Genomic DNA, 18,922 nt, shown 5'->3' with positions numbered 1-18,922 from the left:
ACAGATTCATTATAGCACTGTGTACAAAATAATACAGCCCTAAAAAGGGTTTCAGCACTTCCTGTAACTGGTCTGAGTATCCTGAATGAAGGCTATAGAATATTTCAGAGTGAAAATAAACCCCATTTTGAGAAACCCAGAGTGAAAATAAACTCTATTTTGCTGCTTTCAGGTAGAAGCTATTCAACTAAAGGTTCTACACACACCAGTTACGTCAAGTCTTGTTTGTGTTCTTTACGTCACAAAGGAGCTTAAACCTTGGAAGCCAGGTGAATGAACGTGTCCTCTAATAGACAGAAGTTGTAACTAGATCTAAAGTAAAATACAGCAACAAAAACATTAACCCAGCCCTGGTCTCGAGTTTCGCGTTTCAAATGTCACGTACACTAGTACAGTGAAATGCCTTTCTTGCAAGCTCCAAACCCAACAATGCTTAAATAAATATCAACGTAGCTGTAAAAATAACATACGGTACAGTACCTTGTGTTATTTTAGTGCCGTTTAACATTGTGTGGCGTTTGTCATTAGCCAGTGCAGTGTCAGTAGTGTTATCATGAGGAACATTCCGATTTTTTTCTTTTTTTTTTTATATCTAGATTAGCCTCTTTCTACATATAATATGCTTGTACAAGTGAAGAATCTTCAGCGGGTATAAACCTCTATGTGTTGTCTTGTATGTAGAGAGGCCAAGTCGTTCATGTGCTGAGAAACCTCTCTTTGTGCCCCATGTCAATAAATATACAGAAGTAAGAGGGTGGAGATGACCAATGTTCTACTGGGTTACTGAGTGTCTTTGCGTAGGGTCTTATATTATGTCAGCAATCTCTTGTGTGCGTCGATTCTGTAACAGCGTTAGCTGGATTTGTGCGAAACATCAATGGTCTTAGTGTGGCTAACAGTGCCGTGCTTTACTCAAACTAATGAGCGTAAGGCACGGATTGCTAAATGTTTCCGAGTAGTGCACTAGCACGATACAAATTAATTACACTGACTCTTGGGGATGCTGCCTCTAAAAATAGTGGACCAGTCTGTGAGTTAAGTTGCGTAATGCTAGACTACGCGATACCGACATTATCGAGTGTTTAGCATGTCATGCCACGTGATAATAATGATACTGAACATTTAACACGCTAGGTTGTGTGATAACCATATCACAGTGTTTTGAGCTGCACTCGGTGTGGTGATAATGTTAATGGGTGTTTATGCACACTAGGCTATGTAATGGATGATAATGTTCAAGTGTTTACCTCAACATAATGGCGTGGTTAGCACGCACGGCGGTTTGTCAGACAGTAATATCATTATGTGTTGAGAATGCCTGTGTGTGTGGCGGTGGTAGTGAATGGCGGTTGTGTGATTGAACGGCCCTGAGGGCTGTGCTGTTCTAAACAGATGGTAGGGTGGAGCTCGGCTCCTTCAAGACTATTCTTAACAGACAGGTGTGCCTGTGGCCATTAATGCTTACCTAGTTGAGAGCTCCTGTATCGTCTGATGCTCCTCACCATCTCTGCAACTTTATGCTGGAAGAGGAGAGGAGACGCGTGTAGTAAGACAGTACTCGGGGAGACCAGGGGTGGTTGACCAGGGAATCACGCTGATTGTGCCGAATAGAAAATACTTGTATTTCGTTGGCTATTATGTCAATGGCTGAACGTACACTCACCATCTTCTCAAAATTGACAAGCTCCCCATGAAATGACTTGCAACTCTCGTGGAGGAAGGTCAGATCTGAAAGAGAAAAAAAAGAGAGAGAGAGAGAACGAGAGAGAGAGAGAAAGGTAAACACACAGTGAAGGCAGGGAACAATTATGTAATGGCTTGTCGACACTCGCCCCAGCAGCTGCCCTTGTCTACCGGTGCTTTAGCCCACAGACGGAGGAGAGGTAGGACCGAGAGAGATGAGCCAAAGAGTCAATCTGTGATACCTCAATAGGAACTGGAATATGCGGGTGCTGGGTGAAGGGGGGGGGGGCATGTTTAAATCGGGACACTACGCCCAGTCAGGAGGAATGTTCTGAATGCTGCTGATGGCGCTAGACCTGGGGAGGGAGGGAGGGAGGGTGAGTGGCGGAGGGAGGGAGGAGGTGAGGCGATACGCTAATGTGACTTTTTTTCACCCCTGGACTAAAGATGCTATGAGCGGAGCTTTATGAGCTGCACACTGGACAGCAGGCACACCTTCTCTTCCAAACCGACACACATATACAAAACACACACACAGAGCAGATGCACTTTGCTAACCAACTCTCTATCACACAAACACACAGCAAGCATATGCATATTCCTCCTACCACCCACACACACAGAGAAGTCAGATGCACCTTACTCTTCAACACACACACGCCTGCTTGAACAGTTATTTAACCACAGAGATTAACGGCTAGCATTCTGAACTAGCGAGCAGGGTACCAGGAAGCCCTCACTGAGCTGTTAGGTTACGGACAATAATACACTCCTGCTATAACATAACATCCATAACATTTTGAACATACTTCACCTTGCCACCCAGGGTAGAGTGAAATATCACAGAGAAGAATGAGAGGTTGTACAAACATTTAAAAGGTGGTATGCCTAGAATTGTGCAGAATTTCTCCCCTATGTGGAAGCTAGGTGAATTGCAACAGCAATAGGCTGCATCCAAAACCAATCTCCCCCTCTTCCCAAAGTATTTTACTTTGGTTTTGGTCCACCAGGTTCAAACAGCTGTAAAAACGATGTTTTTTATTATTGAAAAGATATTTCACAGCGATTTAGATAGTACAATGATTCCCTACAGTATTCAGTGCTTGTTTTCTCAAACTGAAATTGAGCGAACAGTGTAGAATATTAGTAACCAGGACAAGACGGAGCAATTTCTACATGGCCACTTGACCTGGTTTCCACTAGACAAAACACAGCCAAAATAAGCTTTCCCATTTTGACAACAGACGCCGCTCCTGCAGGAGATTTTAATAGATGAACATCACAGAAAATCACAACACTGGTGGGTAAGTTACTGTGAAACACAAATCATTCCACTATTGCTGCAGACATATTATGGACATTTTTTGATGCAGATTTGTTTTTAATCCTATGTGTTGCACCATTAAGAAACATTCAGCAATACATATAGCAATGCTTATGCAGTATGCTAAGCTGCTATCCAGCAGTTATGTGTCCTATCCATAGAGAATGATAGAGTACTCCCTATCCATAGAGAATGATAGACTACTCTAGTGCCCAAAAGCCTGTTTTGGCATGGGCAGCGCCATTTTGTAGTCAACTGGGTGGGACTTGCTATGGTTTAAAGGGATAGTTCATGGATTGCTGTACCTTGTCCATAGACTGCTTACAGGGTAAGGAAACCAATGTGTTATTTCTTCATTTGGGTGAACTATCCCTTTAAGGGAGGATCACATACTTCTAACCAGGTCATCAGGATGGATCAGCCAATTAATTATACTTGTGCGTAAACATTCCATAACTGCAGGTGGCAGTAAAAAGCCAACCTTGGTTTTATACCTGTTCAAACAACACACGCCAGATGGGAGTATGGACCCTTTCAGTTTGTTTACCAACTCATGAAAACAGTACAACAAAATTGACTACAACAAAATGGAGATGGCCTCAATGGCGCTGCCTGTGCGCTCACAGACGCCATACTGGGACAGATACAAAGATGAGTCCTCTATCATTCTCTATGGTCATGTTATGAAAAAGTGGAAGCATCTAGCTGTGAAAGCAGCCGACCTGGTAGCCATAGAGGTTGGTTTTTACAGTATGTACATTGTCTTGAACATTTGTCTTGTTTAAGTTTATGGTCCTCTGTAGCTCAGTTGGTAGAGGGTTCGATTCCCGGGACCACCCAAACGTAAAAAGTGTACGCACACATGACTGTAAGTCGCTTTGGATAAAAGCCTCATTATTTTACATGAACATTTTAGTCATTGGGCAGACGCGCTAAATGACTATATTATATTAGAGCCTGGTATACACAGCTTTCAAATAGAAAACATTCCACACGTTTTTGGTGTCTAAGTGACATTGACAAGGGATTTTATACCCAAGGGGGAGGAGAAATGTACAAAGAGAGCGAGATAACGAGAGGGAGCGACAACGAGACAAGCACACACTAAGTGTAATATACCACACATTAAGGAAATTGCACACACAGTGTTATGGTGTAGAATAATGTAAGTATATATTGTATGTAGTCTATAACCAATCTATTATCACATTGATGAATACAGCTAGCCTATAGAATAACGGCAGTGGTATTTTGTTGATCCAATTTCTGAACAGATCCAATTCTTTGTTGATCTAAAAAGAAATATGAGAATTCCCTTGAAATGATTAGATTTGAAAAAGTGAGGAATGGAGAGATAGAAAAAAAAAAGAGTTGACACTCAAAGCGGGGCACGTGGCAATGGAGGAGGGAGGTCAGGGTGGAGGGGGAGGGAGGTCATTATGGAGCTGATCACCTGTGGAGGAGGTGTGTGTTCTCAAAGCAGAGAAATGAATGCCACCTGGTTATGTTGAGACAGGGTTCCATGTTGAGTTAAGAGGGTGTGAGAGCGGAAGAGAAAGGAAACGAAAGAGAGAGAAAACGTGCCTTTCTTCGATAATGAGGGACTTCTGTTAAGTCGGCGCGGTAGGTTATGAAGTGCCTCAATGCCGATGTGTGCCTCAAGTATGTGCTCATGTTGCATGTGTGTGTGTGTGTGTGTGTGTGTGTGTGTGTGTGTGTGTGTGTGTGTGTGTGTGTGTGTGTGTGTGTGTGTGTGTGTGTGTGTGTGAATATGCTGGATGTCTTTGTACGTCTGTATATGTAAGTGTACGACTGTGAATGTACCGCAGTCTTTATTCATTCCTCAAGAGGATGTAGAAGTATGTTACATGTAGACTCCAGCATCGGCTACATCTAACATGAAACAAGTATGATCGTCGCATACTTGTGTTGCCCAGCAGGGAGACAGCATGCTGAGCTTTGTGTTTGTGCAGGATTGAGGTAGCCTGAGTACCATTCTCTTCGGCTAACATTCCACTGCCATTCCAAATAACAAGGAGTAGCAAGGAGTGGAATGTTAGCTAAAAGAGACTGGTACCAGGCTAGGGTTGAGGGAGAGATTAACTGTGGGTGTTAATTAGCAAGGCGGGGCTCAACGGCTGCCTTCTAATCACACTACACAGCATTGTGTGTGTGTGTGTGTGTGTGTGTGTGTGTGTGTGTGTGTGTGTGTGTGTGTGTGTCAGAGATGTTATGAGCTCACATCTGGACAACATCTGGGGGGGCGCTGTGTTTGGGGGGGGGGGGGGGGGGGGGGGGTTGTAGATGTTTGTGCCCCTGTTTTCAGCACCACACACAAACACAGTGTAGTGTTTCCTCAGCTGTGTTTTTGTATGCGTGTCAATGGCCAGAGAGAGGCCTTGAGTAGCGGCCCGACGTCACTTATTTAGTCTGTGGTTTGAGCCAATGACAGCCTGTGTGGATGGGGTGTGTGTGTGTGTCAGTGTGTGTTTCGTATTTGTGAAGATTTTACTTTTTGCCGATGAACATATGCATTTGGGTAGTGGAGAGAGAGAACTATAGTGTTTGTGTGTGTTTACTTGCTGTGTATATAATGTATGTGTGTCACAGGAGGTTGGTGGCACCTTAATTGGGGAGGACGGGCTCGTGGTACTGGCTGGAACGGAATAGGTGGAATGGTATCAAATACATTAAACACGGTTTCCATGTGGTTGATGCCATTCCATTTGAACAGACATTATTATGAGCCATCCTCCCGTTAGCAGCCTCCACTGGTGTGTGTGTGTGTGTATGTCTGTCTCACCTTTGAGCAGCAGTGGTGTGAAGGGGATGAGAGGGGGTCTGAGGCTGCCCATCAGGTCTCTGTACGACTTGTGGTTCCTGGATGGATCCTGAAAAACAACATGTTCACTCACTCACCCTTCACTAAATGTGCCTTATAAATGAACCCATAGCCACATACAGATTGGGGTAATTTACTTTTTGAGGTCAGAAGACCTCTTATGAATCTTGACTGACTGAAATGGAACTTAGCCCAACCCTGATATACAGTAAGCCCATATTATAAGGACTCCCTTAACTGTCCCCTTGGAGACCTCGAACAGCCACTCACCGCAATGCTCTCAAACTGCTGGAACTGCTTCCTGAACTTCCCAGGGAGGCCCTGCCACAAACCACAGACAAATAGTCCCCAGAGTTATAAACAAATCCCTACGCCAGAGTGTTTGCTGACGTGTCAGCCTTATGTGCATGTTGACTGTGTGTGCATGGAGGGGTGTGTATCACAGGAAGTTGGTGGCACCTTAACTGGGGAGAACGGGCTTGTGGTAATTGCAGGAGCCGAACCAGTGGAATGGTATCAAATACATCAAGCACATTGTTACCATGTGGTTGATGCCATTCCATTTACTCTGTTCCAGCCATCATTATGAGCCGTCCTCCCCTCAGCAGCCTCCACTGGTGTGTGTGTGTGTTTTACCTCCCAGGTGAGGCGAAGGCGGCTGACTGCAGGGTTGTCCAGCCCCAGGACCACAGCTAGGAAGGACAGCAGGTCCTGCTGCTGCTTACACCTGGAGTTCATTAACACACATGTTAGATATGACTAGACAATAACACACACTTCACCATAAACTAACACCATAAAACACACTGTTAGGAATGACCAAATAACACTACTTGGCACTAATCTAAACTATTATTGTGGCCATACACACTATTAAAACATATATCATCAACACAGCACACCTAGTTGTAACATAATTCAATAGGACTGACAGACACCCAGAACTCACAGAGCTGCGATCTTGATGAACTTGCGGAGGAGCTGCACCCTCTTGGGCAGCGACTGGCACTGCAGGATCTCGGTGGCGACCCAATGCTGCACCTCGCTGCATCGCTGCAGTACCAGCTCGAGGTTGAGGGGGCGCCAGCGAGCCTGCTCGCCGTGGAACACATAGCACACAAACTCCACCTGGACATACCAATGAAGAAACGTACAATAAGTCTAGAGCATTGAAAGTGTAGGTAGACGACACACAGCATAAAAAGTTGTTATCGTTGCTAACTTCTTTTGCAATTATTTGGCAGAGGTTCTGCCCAGTACTATCAGCTCCACCAATCACGGACCTCATGCACGCAGCTGAAGAGCTCCCAGTCAAACACCACCAGCTGAGTGGCTACCTCCTCAGCACTCATGTCATGTAGTTTACTGTCGCCGGGCGACCAGTGGATCTCCTCAGGTAAGGGAAGCTAAAGAGAAACAAAACATTTTTTAGGCTTCTTACCAGAGAAGCTTTGGACTAAAACACCATTGTTTCATCTCCTTGGCATATTTTTTTATATTGGTAACTTTCTGAGAACTATAATGAATCAAATGTAAACAATGTTGAGTGCTATCCAAAATGGCCACCAGCCAGAGCTATTCATTCCTCTCCATTGTTAAGTGATAACTTGCGCTCTAGGACTCACCAGGCTCTCCAGCTCAGAGGGCTCGCAGGCAAACAGGTGAGTGTTGACTCCCAGGGTGGTGAAGACGGCCTCGTCGCTAGGCCGGAAAGCGGCCTTCTCTGAGAACACAACAACACAGATGAGCTCACACATCAGCACACACGCAATGGATTAGTGGAGATTCCAGCGAACACATAACAAAAAGCACACAGAGACATGCCAGAACATCAACAAACTGTTTTCATCTCCATAGAGTCAAATCACTTTGGCAGCTTAGCTCCGAGCAGTGGTGGGTAGTCGTTTGTGGATTTAAATCTAAACCTCATTTGTGGATGTAAGCATCGCTGTTCAAACAATCATGTCAAAGCTTGCATTGTCTGATTGGGTGTTGCTGTGTTTTTTTCCATGCAGAACGCAAATCAAAAAGTAGGCATGGCGAGAAGTAAACGTAGGTTTAATGTATACAGTATCTGTGTGTGTGTGGGCCAGTGTGTGTTTGTGTGTGGTCCTACCCCCGGCGGAGGTGACAGCCACCAGCAGCAGGTTGCCAGGTTGGGTTGGCTGGTCTTCGCTGTACTGCAGCTTCTCCCTGACCAGCGCCAGGATCTCCCCCACGCGGCACGACAGACGGCTGCGGATCGTCACGTACGAGTGGTCTGGCGTGTACACCCTGCAAAAGACTGTGCGCGCGCACACACACACCCTTTTTAACTTCACCAACATGGCTCTAGTGTGTACAACATCTGTCCCATATCCTCATATCTATTTGCCTGTATCTGAAGACCTTAAAGGAAAATACCACTCAAAAAACAATATTTTTTGCCTTTTTATTTTTAAATAGTCCACTGTTGATACGGTCCCAATTTCTTTGCATGTGAGAAATGACATTTTCAAGATATAGAACTTTCAAAATACAGAAAGTGTCACAGTAGGATGCGTTTTGCATCACATCCTGTCTCACTCACTCTCATCTGATCCCCGGAAGGCCTCTCTGGGCTGCAGACAGGCGTCGATGCGGCGGAAGTGGCGGAAAAGAGGACGGACCTGCTTCTTCCGAATCTCCTTGTCCTCCTCGGAGCTGCTTAGGAAAACACAGTAGACGGTCTGTCAGTCTATGCATCCTTTCAAAGCCAGCTAGTTTGTAATTGGCTGTGATGGCTTGTGTGCCACAGTGGGATGGATCCAAAAGGTCTCTATGTACCGTCGCCTGTAAGCAAGTAGATTGTAATTAATAGGGGCCAGAGTTCTTCCTTACAAGGTCAAGGTAAACTCCTAGCCCTATTTATAGGGGAAAGCACCACAATAGTTACAGTGCAAGAAAAGCCCGTGTGAGCTAGGAGGCTATAGGAGGAACCAAGGCCATTAAAAACAACCTATTACACGAATTAACAGTGATTGTGCAATAAAGGCTTTGACTAAAGCAAGAGGTGCGACACAGCAACATCCAGCTGCAATGCCTTTCGCAGCCCCAGAATACCAGAAACGCTAGCAGACTGGTGATAAAAGACGAGGCTGCGGGCTCGGTGTGTGTGTGTGTGTGTGTGTGTGTGTGTGTGTGTGTGTGTGTGTGTGTGTGTGTGTGTGTGTCTGGCTGGGGTGGATGTGTGACTTACGGGCATTGGAGGATCTCGGTCCAGCGCTGAAGCTTTAGCACGTCTTCCACGAGCTCAGGGAACTGACTGAGTTGTTGGACTGCACACAGATACAGCTCCTGAGGCAGAGGAGAGGAATTACTTTCAGAGAGCGAGTGCACTTTGTGCCTCTGTCTGTGTGACCACCAGCACTGTGTGGGCAGTTGCAGTTCGTCACAAGATGTGCTGCTAGACAGAGAGAAAGAAAGAAAGCCAGACAGAACACGACAGAGAGATAGGTAGACGACAGTGGAGACAGAACGGAGCAGTGTTAGAGGCCAAGGGCTCTGTGTGAAGGAAACCGACAGAGATGTGTTTTTAATGTGAATATAGAAGGAAAGATCGAAGAGGCCAAAAGCCTCATTTCCCAAGGTGTGTTCAGCTGAGTCATTTCCGTCACCATGACAACCTGGGCGGCCCTAACAGGCTTCTGCCAGAATCAACACTCCACACACAGCTCCCACCCAGAGAGAACGCCACAGCACACTGCCTCGATGCCAGGCTGCTTGGATGGAAGAGCAGGTGTGTGTGTGTGTGTGTGTGTGTGTGTGCTTGTAAAGTGTGTGTTTAACACTGACGAGTTGTTAGATCTCACGCCATCGTCCTTCTGGATGGCTGTTTGTGTGTGCGTGCGTGGTGTATCTGTGTGTATGTGCGCACGCGTATGTGCATGCGTGTGTGTATGTATTCCATGAGTGTGTGCTGGACCAGTACCTTGGGGAAGCTGTTGGACCTCTCGCCCTCTTCCTGCAGCAGTTCTCTGTATGTGTCCAGGTAACGGAAGGCAACACTCAGCACAGCCTGCTTCCTCTCTGCCCCGTCCCAGCTGGGCCAGCCCTCCCCTGCCTTCCCCTCGACACCAAATCTGAACCCAGAGTCAAGGAGAAAAAAACGACACAGAGACCGAGAGAATATCTACTGATGGCTGTCATTAGGAGATTGATATTGAGGTTGGGGAAGATATGGAATCATTTGGAGAAAGCAATTTTCTACTTGTGTACTATCCACACCAAAATTATTTATATGTCATACTAGCAAAGGATACACACACACACTTTGTAATTCTATCATAGTTGCACAACATCGGTTCCGAATACATTCACGCACACACCACACTGACAGAAGGCACACATTAAATTACCACTCACACAAGCGCATGCAGACGCTCAAAAACACCCTGTAGAAACTCTAATAAACTCACTGAAATACACAGCTGTAGAACCATGGTCACCTGACACGCAGATGGAAAAACACTGTATTTCAGTGCGGTGCTCAGAGTCAAACAAGCAACTCGTAATTACAGCTTAGCCAGAGCAGAGCGCTGTGTGAAGGCTCAGACACACCCATCCATTGCCCACACACACACACACACACACACACACACACACACACACACACACACACACACACACATCTTTTCCCTCCAGCTCCCAGCCACATCAGGAGGAGAGGAGAGCATCTTAGCAAATAAAGCAGTAAAGAGTTTGAAGAGCTCTGCATGGTGCAGCACCAGAATTAGTGTGATATTGGGATATTTTTCATCCGGTGACTTGAGGTATACCATCATGCGTCATACACCATCATACGTGCGCATGCATGCAGACACGCATGGGGAAACCTGACATCCTATCCTAAATATAAAAAGGGACTACCCACCGGACTCCGCGGTTAAACCGAAGGGGCCTACCCTGACACCCTCCTCTATTTCAGACCACAATCCAAGTCTACCACAGGCCTGTGACCTACAAACTCACACGCTGAGCAGTATTTACCAATGCCTTGGATGACATTCCAGATCTAGTCATCCTATATCTATGATCCCCTGTTCACCTGCTTCTCCCAGCTCCAGAAACCGCAACCTAACCCTAAGGCCAGCTGCTGGGTTTATATTGCACTGCAGGATCTTATTCTCTCGGTTTTGTTCTATTGGGTTGTGTTCTATTGCTGGTGTGGGAGTTTGGCCCCAGCCTCCACAGTGGCTTGGAGTCCCTCCAAAGCTCTTCAACATAGCCGGGGTTCTGGGCTTTGATCGCTCAGCCACTACAAGTGTAGTGTATGTGTGTGTATGTGTGTGTGTGTGTGTGTGTATGTGTGTGTGCGTGCGCGCTCATGCCTTTTGAGTGTGTGTGAAGGGTCTGGGATGAGTTACTCAGGGAGAGTGACGTAAAGGGAGGAATTCTCAGTGTTCCTAATGGAATGGGAGGTAGCATTTGTTTTCATTTCCAGAAGGAAGCCAAACGTGTTTCCACAACAAAAGATCTGATTAGGGCCAGCGAGACCGAGGGAGAGGTGTGGATGGAGAGAGGGAGAAGAGAAAAAGAATAGGTGGGAGAGAAAGACAGCGGGAGGGAGGAGGAGAGGGGAAAGGGTTAAGAGGTACAATGGAGAACAGGCTGGATCATTGATCATGTGTAAGAACACCCCTACTCCATACTCCCCCCCACACACACACACACACACTGGGGCGTCTCACTAGGGCCCAGACAAGCTGCATTAAGGGCAGCGAGGCATGCGGACGGTCTTTCCCAGAATGCCTTTGTGTTGCAGTCTCCGTCGAGAGTCCCATTGTCGTCTGGAGGGCCGCTCAGGCCTCTAAAACACACAGCCAGGGTCTTCAGTGAGGGAATGTAGGTCAGACACACTGAACGGGGACACTCCACACACTGAACGTCCACACTCCGACAAACGCACAAACATAGACCACTATCCCTTACACACAGACAGACATGCACCGACATACTCACAAATGCACACAGACACACATAACATCTAGTGGAATACTTACTGTCTCATCACTAAAGATGAATGTCTTTACTTACAGTACGTACACCCTTCAAAAAAAGCAAGCGATCATAATGGGGGGGGGGGGGAGCTATGATAATGGAGGAAAATGAACATTCTAAAGCCAGAGATAGGCAGAAGCCTCATATCATATCTCTTGGTCCACTGTAGTGTAATAATATGGGAAACGGAGTTAGCCACTAGGCAGACGTTAAGTAGTAGTGTGGCTCATTGCCAATGAATGCACTACTACTGCGACCCAAATCCCAGCTCTGCGTCGGGGAACGTTGCTCAACTTTACTGAACCCCCTGTGGTGGTGCCAAAACAGAAACACTGTTCCTTGGCTTGGTGCAGACGGGAGCCAGAGGAGTTGTTGTTACTGAGGAGTTTTCGGTTCTTAAACCTTTGGTCGAGCGCTCCTGCCAAGTTACGAACAACAGTACTGGATAATCTTACTCAAATTGAGCGTCGGCCTGACTGAGTAGCCTAATATGGCTTTGATACTGTAGAAAATATGAATATTCATAAAGATTATGAATTTTAAAAATCGGCTAATTTGGAAGAGCTTTTACTTGAACACTGTGTGCATGTTCCATAAAAAAAACAGCCCTTGCTTTTAACATAGCGAACATCATATGCTAGGCTACTTAACATGTTGCTTCAAAAGACAAAGCAAACCTTTTCTAAAGCAAAAAAAATCGGTGTCAAGGCTAGTTCAGTGCCATTGTTTATATTAGCCTAGCGAAGTAGCGGCGTTGAACAACAAAACACCATTATCTTGGCGCTAACGGGCACTCGAACAGGAAACCAGAAGTGGGCCACCCTCGCCTTGCACAGCGGATGGGAGTGCTCGGACCGAGTCTTCCTGGGGATGTCTGGGAAGGGTGTGCAGGTGTGTGTGTGTTTACACATTGGGGCTCCCAGGTCAGGCTAGGCTAGGAAGGAAAGGGAAGGTAAAGGATACTGCTGGAGTAGGACCTGCTGGAACCTGTCTGAGGCCAGGAAGATGGGGTGTGTCAACATGAAGTCATCCAGGAGGGTTTCTGTGGAAACGAGAGAGAGAGAAAGAGAGAGGTAGGTAGGGAGACAGAGGGAGAAAGGATAGAGAACGGAGGAAAGGGAGAGGAAGCAGAAAATAGGCAGGGAAAAAAAAGTAAGAAAAGGATTATGAAGAGGGGATATTGGGAGATAGGAGAGGAAGAGAGAGCGGAGAGAGAGAGAGAGAAAAGCATGTTAATTATGCATGGCTATGCTTCTACAGCCGGTGCAGCTGTAGCTCCACTGTACTTGTTTAACCGGTCATGCCCCGAAAGCTCAAATTTGATTATTGTGTCAGAGAGAGATAAAAACGGGTGCCTGAAATCCCTTAACGTCACCTTTGTCTGCTGTTAAATCCCTGGCCCTGGCGCAGCGCAGGGGCTTCTGCTACCGGGCTAAGATAAATCCTGTCTCAGTGAAACCGCCACCTGGTCCTCTGTGCTCCAATTCAGTCTACAGTCTATAGCTCTACACACCAGAGGGGAGGCAATGTGGTGGCCTCTATTTATAAACCCTGACTAGGAGTCTCGGACCGGCTGGACTGCGGTTAAATCGCCCCAATCCCACTAAATCAGATGAGATTTCAATGACTCGTGCTGTGTTGTTATTATTATTATTATTATTGTTATTATTATTTCAAATGACAACAAACGAGGCGAACGAAATTGGAAAGTGTAGGCCTATTTCCTCTCTGGTTAGGGGAAGTTGTTATTCTGGAAAAGCAGTAGACGGAGTGTGGAGTGATTGTTCCCAGTGACAGGATATACTTTCCCTAGTTTACTGCTGGTGTTATGGGGATAAGCAGGCTAGTGGATACTTAACCTCACAGGGTCAGGCATATGAGCCAAAGAGTGTTGTATTTTACAGACAGATATTAACACACTGACCATCAACAAGACACCACGCGCACACTAGGGGTGTGAGGATGTTGACAACGTAGGCCTGCAGACGTGTCTGTTCAGGATATGTAGAAGGGGGAAAAAAACGAAGGTGTTGATGAAAATGACTAGAAGCTGCGGCACAAAAAGGGGCGCCCCACATTTCATTACCCAGAGTGCATCATTAAGAGAGCACTCACTAGCCGTTGCTAATCAAACTGCCCCCACGCTCGATCCCAGACTGAGACCGTCACAAACGGGAACCCACTGACCTCTGAGGACAGAATTTGGCACACGTTGGAGCGGGGCTGGGACAGTGGAATGGCAATACCTGCTTAGAATTCATAAAGCGTAGAAAGCATGGAGGTGTTGCTGTTCGATCACTACTAGATCAAGACCTGTTCAGACCATTCTTCCTCCTGGCTATTCTAACTATATTTCAACAGGAAAGAAAGACAAATACTGTGTGACATTGGATTTGGCGAAAACTACAGAACCAATTCTCTGCATGTGATTCTATTGCTTGATTTTAATAGAGGCTTCTGATCCACTACATATGGGAATTAGGCGCTTCCAATGAATGTCATATATTTGTCGGTGTCCATGTGCGGATGACATTTAAATATGTGTGCTTGTGTGGTATTGTGCGTGTTCGACCGTGCATGCTAGTGTGTGGCTGTGTGTGTGTGTGTGTTAAAACGTGCTAGTTTGTGGGCTAATGTGTGTATCTGCAGTCGTTGCGTGCTGCAGCGAGTGAGTCCACGCATCGTCGACCTCTTGGCAGTACTGGTTTCCCACAGTTGCCTGGGAGATGCCACGTTGAGTGGCTGCAGTGAGACTGAGCCCAGAAAGGCAGCGAGAGAGAGAGAGTGGAAGAGCGGCAAAAGATGAGCAGAGGAAGCAAACGGAACGATAAAAAGGAAAGAGTATGAAAGTCAGAAGACAGGCAAAGCAAAGAGAGAGAGGAGAGGAAAGAGAAAGCGAGAGAGCGCGACCGTGGGTGGCGGGGGAGAAACAAATGGGATGCAAAGGAGAGAGAACCAGAGGAAAGAGAGGAGAGTGCATGAAAGAGAGAGAGAGAATAAGAGAAAGAAGTGAGTGAGTGGGTGAGGAAGAGTGGTGAAGGGCCGCGGGTCTCAATCACCTTCCCCATCATTATTCCCCTGGAGCTCTGTGTGTGACCACAGGAAAATAGCACATCCTTTCAACTCTACCTGCAAAGGAACAGCAGGGCGCTACAGAGCTAGCTATGAAGTGCAGTATGGCAGAGGAGACCATAGAAACTAATAGCATAGAGAGGACACATTCCCTGTTTGTTTCATGTGTAGTTTACATGCTAAAGTCTCATAGTAAGAGGCCAGCATAGATTAGAATGTGAGAGAAGTCATGTTTGACTCATCCAATATGGCTGCCGGGCTCTCGGGCAGGTTGCCACTGTGTTTCATTGGTGATGTCTGTTCAGGTCATTCACCTTCTAGACGAGGGGGAAGACCCATTGTGACAGGCTCTTGGATCCACACAGTGGTAACTGAGAGAGATGGCCACTGATAATCTCCCTGCTCCTCTGTCAAACTAATACAGTGTGTCCAACCTCTACGACAAAGAGAGACAAATAGCATGCGCCGAAGATGGATCGGTGCACGTAACAGGGTGGGGAGACGTTTTCCCACTCTCCCTCTCTCCAAAGCCTGTTCTCTCACTTTCTCTCCTCCCGCCACGTATTCTGCTGAAGCTTAAAGTGCAGAAAATCTCTGGCTCAGATTAGAAGTGAGCACACTGCTCCACATGACAGGAGTGGGAGAGAGGAGCACAAATCCAACTCCCACATAAACACAGACACAAAACACATACGCCCAGAATCTCAAACATGTGCACCCCCACGCACACGTTGTACATGTACACATAAACGTGCGTGCACATTCATACAGAGGTAGATTATTCCTAATGGACACTACACATAGAGGCACGTACACAAACTCAACTAATTTACAGATGACAGACTCTCTCTCATTCAAACAATTGTGCATGAATAGAAAAACAGACAACAAAAAAAAAACACTCCCTCCCTGCAATGCCTCTGATCTCAGGGTCAAAGCACTACTGCCCACCTCCCACAGTCTGTGCCTGAATCCAAACGGCAAGAGGGCTGTGGTGAAGTGGGCAGAGCATACAGCCTTGAAGTACACCCTGTCCTTCATCCCCCTTTCTCTCTGGCCCTGCAGGAAGCATAAAGGCTGGGAGGGGAGGAGTGCACACTCCCTTCAGGGGTGGAAAATGGCAGGATGGAGCGATGGGAAGGAGGTTGTGGTTCAAGTCACAGCTGTGGACCACCTTATACCAGGGCGGAAGGGGGAGGAGATTTAGCCTCATAACAACAGGTCTGGAGACCGTTCATAAAGCAGCAGCTGCACATGTGGTTTGGATCGGAACCAGTGGGACTGATTCAAAAACAAGGCATTTACTCCTGAGGTGCTGACCTGTAGAACCCTCTACAACCACTGTGACCCTGCTGATCATCTATGAACATTTGAACACCTTGATGAACAATCTGTCCTTAATGGCCACGTACTCTTATAATCTCCACCCGGCACAGCCAGAAGAGGACTGGCCACCCCTCAGAGCCTGGTTCCTGTCTAGGTTTCTTCCTATGTTCCAGCCGTTCTAGAGAGTTTTTCCAAGCCACTATGCTTCTACATCTGTATGGCTTGCTGTTTGGGGTTTTAGGCTGGGTTTCCGTACAGCACTTAGTGTCATCTGCTGATGTAAAAAGGGCTTTATAAATCAATTTGATATTGGAGAGACAGAAAGGCAGATTTCAGCCCATCCCTAGCTACCAGCCGAACCGAACAAGTCTGGTATGCAGTTATATAAACTGTGGCGCGTATCCCGTTTCTATGGTGACCTTATCTCTTTGACTGTACTCTACCTTACTATGCGCATACAAAAACACACACCCTCTCAGCTCTCTCTCAAGTGTTTGGGTTTCAGCATGAAGCGGTCAGACGGAGAGGTAGAGAGTGTGTGTGGGCGAGTGTGTGTACTCTGCATCTGCCTGTGGGCACTTGTTCCACTAATCTGGTCCATCTTCCCCACGCCAACTCCCATTCTCCACCTCCAAACACACAGCCGTTGAGATGCAAATGAACACCAGGGCAAATATAAAAGACATACACAATCCTGTGTCGATATGACAGAGGAAAAAGTCACACACAGATATGCATGGACAATCTGGATTTATTAAGTAACCCTAAACCAAATGGTGACAAACACAGACACGCAGCAGTGGTTCCCTGCTGTTCTTAGTAACCTAATTCAAACTGCACCCAGTAGCTACTCTGCGGCATCCCCTCCCCAACCGCAACCTTCCATTTTGGGCAGTGGAGAGACTTGTCTGGCCACTCGCTCCAGTGAGCTTGCGGCAAAGCTCAAATATGCACCCAAGGCCATTCAAGTCACATACTTGAAGGTTGTGTTTTTTTCCCCACTGTCTTTTTACTGTTGTTTTTATTTCTTTACTTACCCATTGTTCACCTAATACCTTTTTTGTTGTTGAAATTGCACTGTTGGTTAGAGCCTGCACGTAAGGTCTACACCGGTTGTATTCGGTGCACGTGACAAATTAACTTTGACTTGACTTTCCCACCACTGTGGCTAATGCTCTAGGACACATTCATACAGTACCAGTCAAAAGTTTGGCCACCTACTCATTCCAGTGTTGTTGTTTTTCTGAACTAGAATAATAGTGAAGACATCAAAATAATAACACATATGGAACCATGTAGTAAACAAACAAAAAGTGTCATCAAAATATATTTCATATTTGACATTCTTCAAAGTAGTCATCCTTTGCCTTGACAACTTTGCACACTCTTGGCATTCTCTCAACCAGCTTCGTGAGGTAGTCACCTGGAATGCATTTCAATTAACAGGTGTGCTCTGTTGAAAGTTAATTTGTGCAATTTCTTTCCTTCTTAATGCGTTTGAGCCAATCAAACAGTTGTGTTGTGACAAGGTAAGAGTGGTATACAGAAGATGGTCTTTTACCAAATAGGGCTAAGTCCATATTATGGCAAGAACAGCTCAAATAAGAAAAGAGAAACGACACTCCATCATTATTTTAAGACATGAAGGTCAGTCAATTATGAAAATTAAGAACTTTTAAAGTTTCTTCAAGTGCAGTCGCAAAATCCATCAAGCGCTATGATGAAACTGGCTCTCATGAGGACTGCCACAGGAAAGGAAGACCCATAGTTACCTCTGCTGCAGAGGATAAGTTTATTAGAGTTACCAGCCTCAGAAATTGCAGCCCAAATAAATGCTTCACAGAGTTCAAGTAACAGACACACCTCAACATCAACATTTCAGAGGAGACTGCGTGAATCCACAGCATTCTGCAGTGATACGCCACCCTATCTGGTTTGTGCTTAGTGGGACTATCATTTGTTTTTCAACAGGACAATAACCCAACACACCTCCAGGCTGTATAAGGACTATTTGACCAAGAAGGAGAGTGATGGAGTGCTGCATCAGTTGACCTGACCTCCACAATCACCCAATCTCAACCCAAATGAGATGGTTTGGGATGAGTCGGACCGCAGAGTGAAGGAAAAGCAGCCAATAAGTGCTCAGCATATGTGGGAACTCCTTCAAGACTGTTGGAAAAGCATTCCTCGTGAAGCTGGTTGAGAGAATGCCAAGAGTGTGCAAAGCTGTCAAGGCAAAGGGTGGCTCTTTTGAAGAATCTCAAATATATTTTGATTTGTTTTGGTTACTACATGATTCCATATATGTTATTTCATATTTTTGTCTTCACTATTATAGTACAAATAAAGAAAAACCCTGGAATGAGTAGGTGTCCAAACTTTTTACTGGTAATATATATATATCCGGATTTGGAAACACTGCTCAAATGTTCATTATAGGTCCACTGTAATAACACATTTTTATGTTTCCAAGACACTCCCACCAAACAACACTAGAGGTCACACCCCAAATGTCTAAGCCACTGGTTCTCATCCCTGGTCCTGGGAACACAAAGGGGCGTAAACAATATGCCCACATGGCGTCTCTCTCTAGTACACGCCCCTGTGACATTTTATAGCTCTAAGTGCACATGTACAAACACACATGGCTGCCACGG

The 18,922-nt window shown here is 46.1% G+C and overlaps 1 protein-coding gene across 3 annotated transcripts in view; it reads right to left on the bottom strand.

Annotated features, from left to right (window-relative positions):
• LOC129828810 (rap guanine nucleotide exchange factor-like 1) overlaps positions 1-18,922 on the bottom strand; it is a 31,196-nt gene that overhangs the window by 3,399 nt on the left and 8,875 nt on the right. Inside the window, exons 1-14 of one of the 3 annotated variants that reach the window (XM_055890050.1) lie at positions 13,792-14,411; positions 12,831-12,909; positions 9,799-9,949; positions 9,067-9,164; positions 8,419-8,534; positions 7,966-8,133; positions 7,475-7,572; positions 7,133-7,255; positions 6,799-6,977; positions 6,486-6,576; positions 6,120-6,170; positions 5,811-5,898; positions 1,664-1,728; positions 1,466-1,520 (exon numbers count right to left, since the gene is read on the bottom strand). In XM_055890050.1, coding sequence (XP_055746025.1) covers positions 1,466-1,520; positions 1,664-1,728; positions 5,811-5,898; positions 6,120-6,170; positions 6,486-6,576; positions 6,799-6,977; positions 7,133-7,255; positions 7,475-7,572; positions 7,966-8,133; positions 8,419-8,534; positions 9,067-9,164; positions 9,799-9,949; positions 12,831-12,909; positions 13,792-13,945 — 1,516 coding nt within the window. In that variant the 5' untranslated portion in view covers positions 13,946-14,411. Of the gene's footprint in view, positions 1-1,465; positions 1,521-1,663; positions 1,729-5,810; positions 5,899-6,119; positions 6,171-6,485; positions 6,577-6,798; positions 6,978-7,132; positions 7,256-7,474; positions 7,573-7,965; positions 8,134-8,418; positions 8,535-9,066; positions 9,165-9,798; positions 9,950-12,830; positions 12,910-13,791; positions 14,412-18,922 lie in introns of those variants that run through there. The other 2 variants (XM_055890033.1, XM_055890042.1) reach the window with 2 other exon arrangements.

Source organism: Salvelinus fontinalis, chromosome 2, assembly GCF_029448725.1.
Source record: "Salvelinus fontinalis isolate EN_2023a chromosome 2, ASM2944872v1, whole genome shotgun sequence".
Lineage (NCBI taxonomy): Eukaryota > Metazoa > Chordata > Actinopteri > Salmoniformes > Salmonidae > Salvelinus > Salvelinus fontinalis.
The sequence above is the reverse complement of the archived record's forward strand: the minus strand, read 5'-3'. Positions and strand labels throughout refer to the sequence as shown.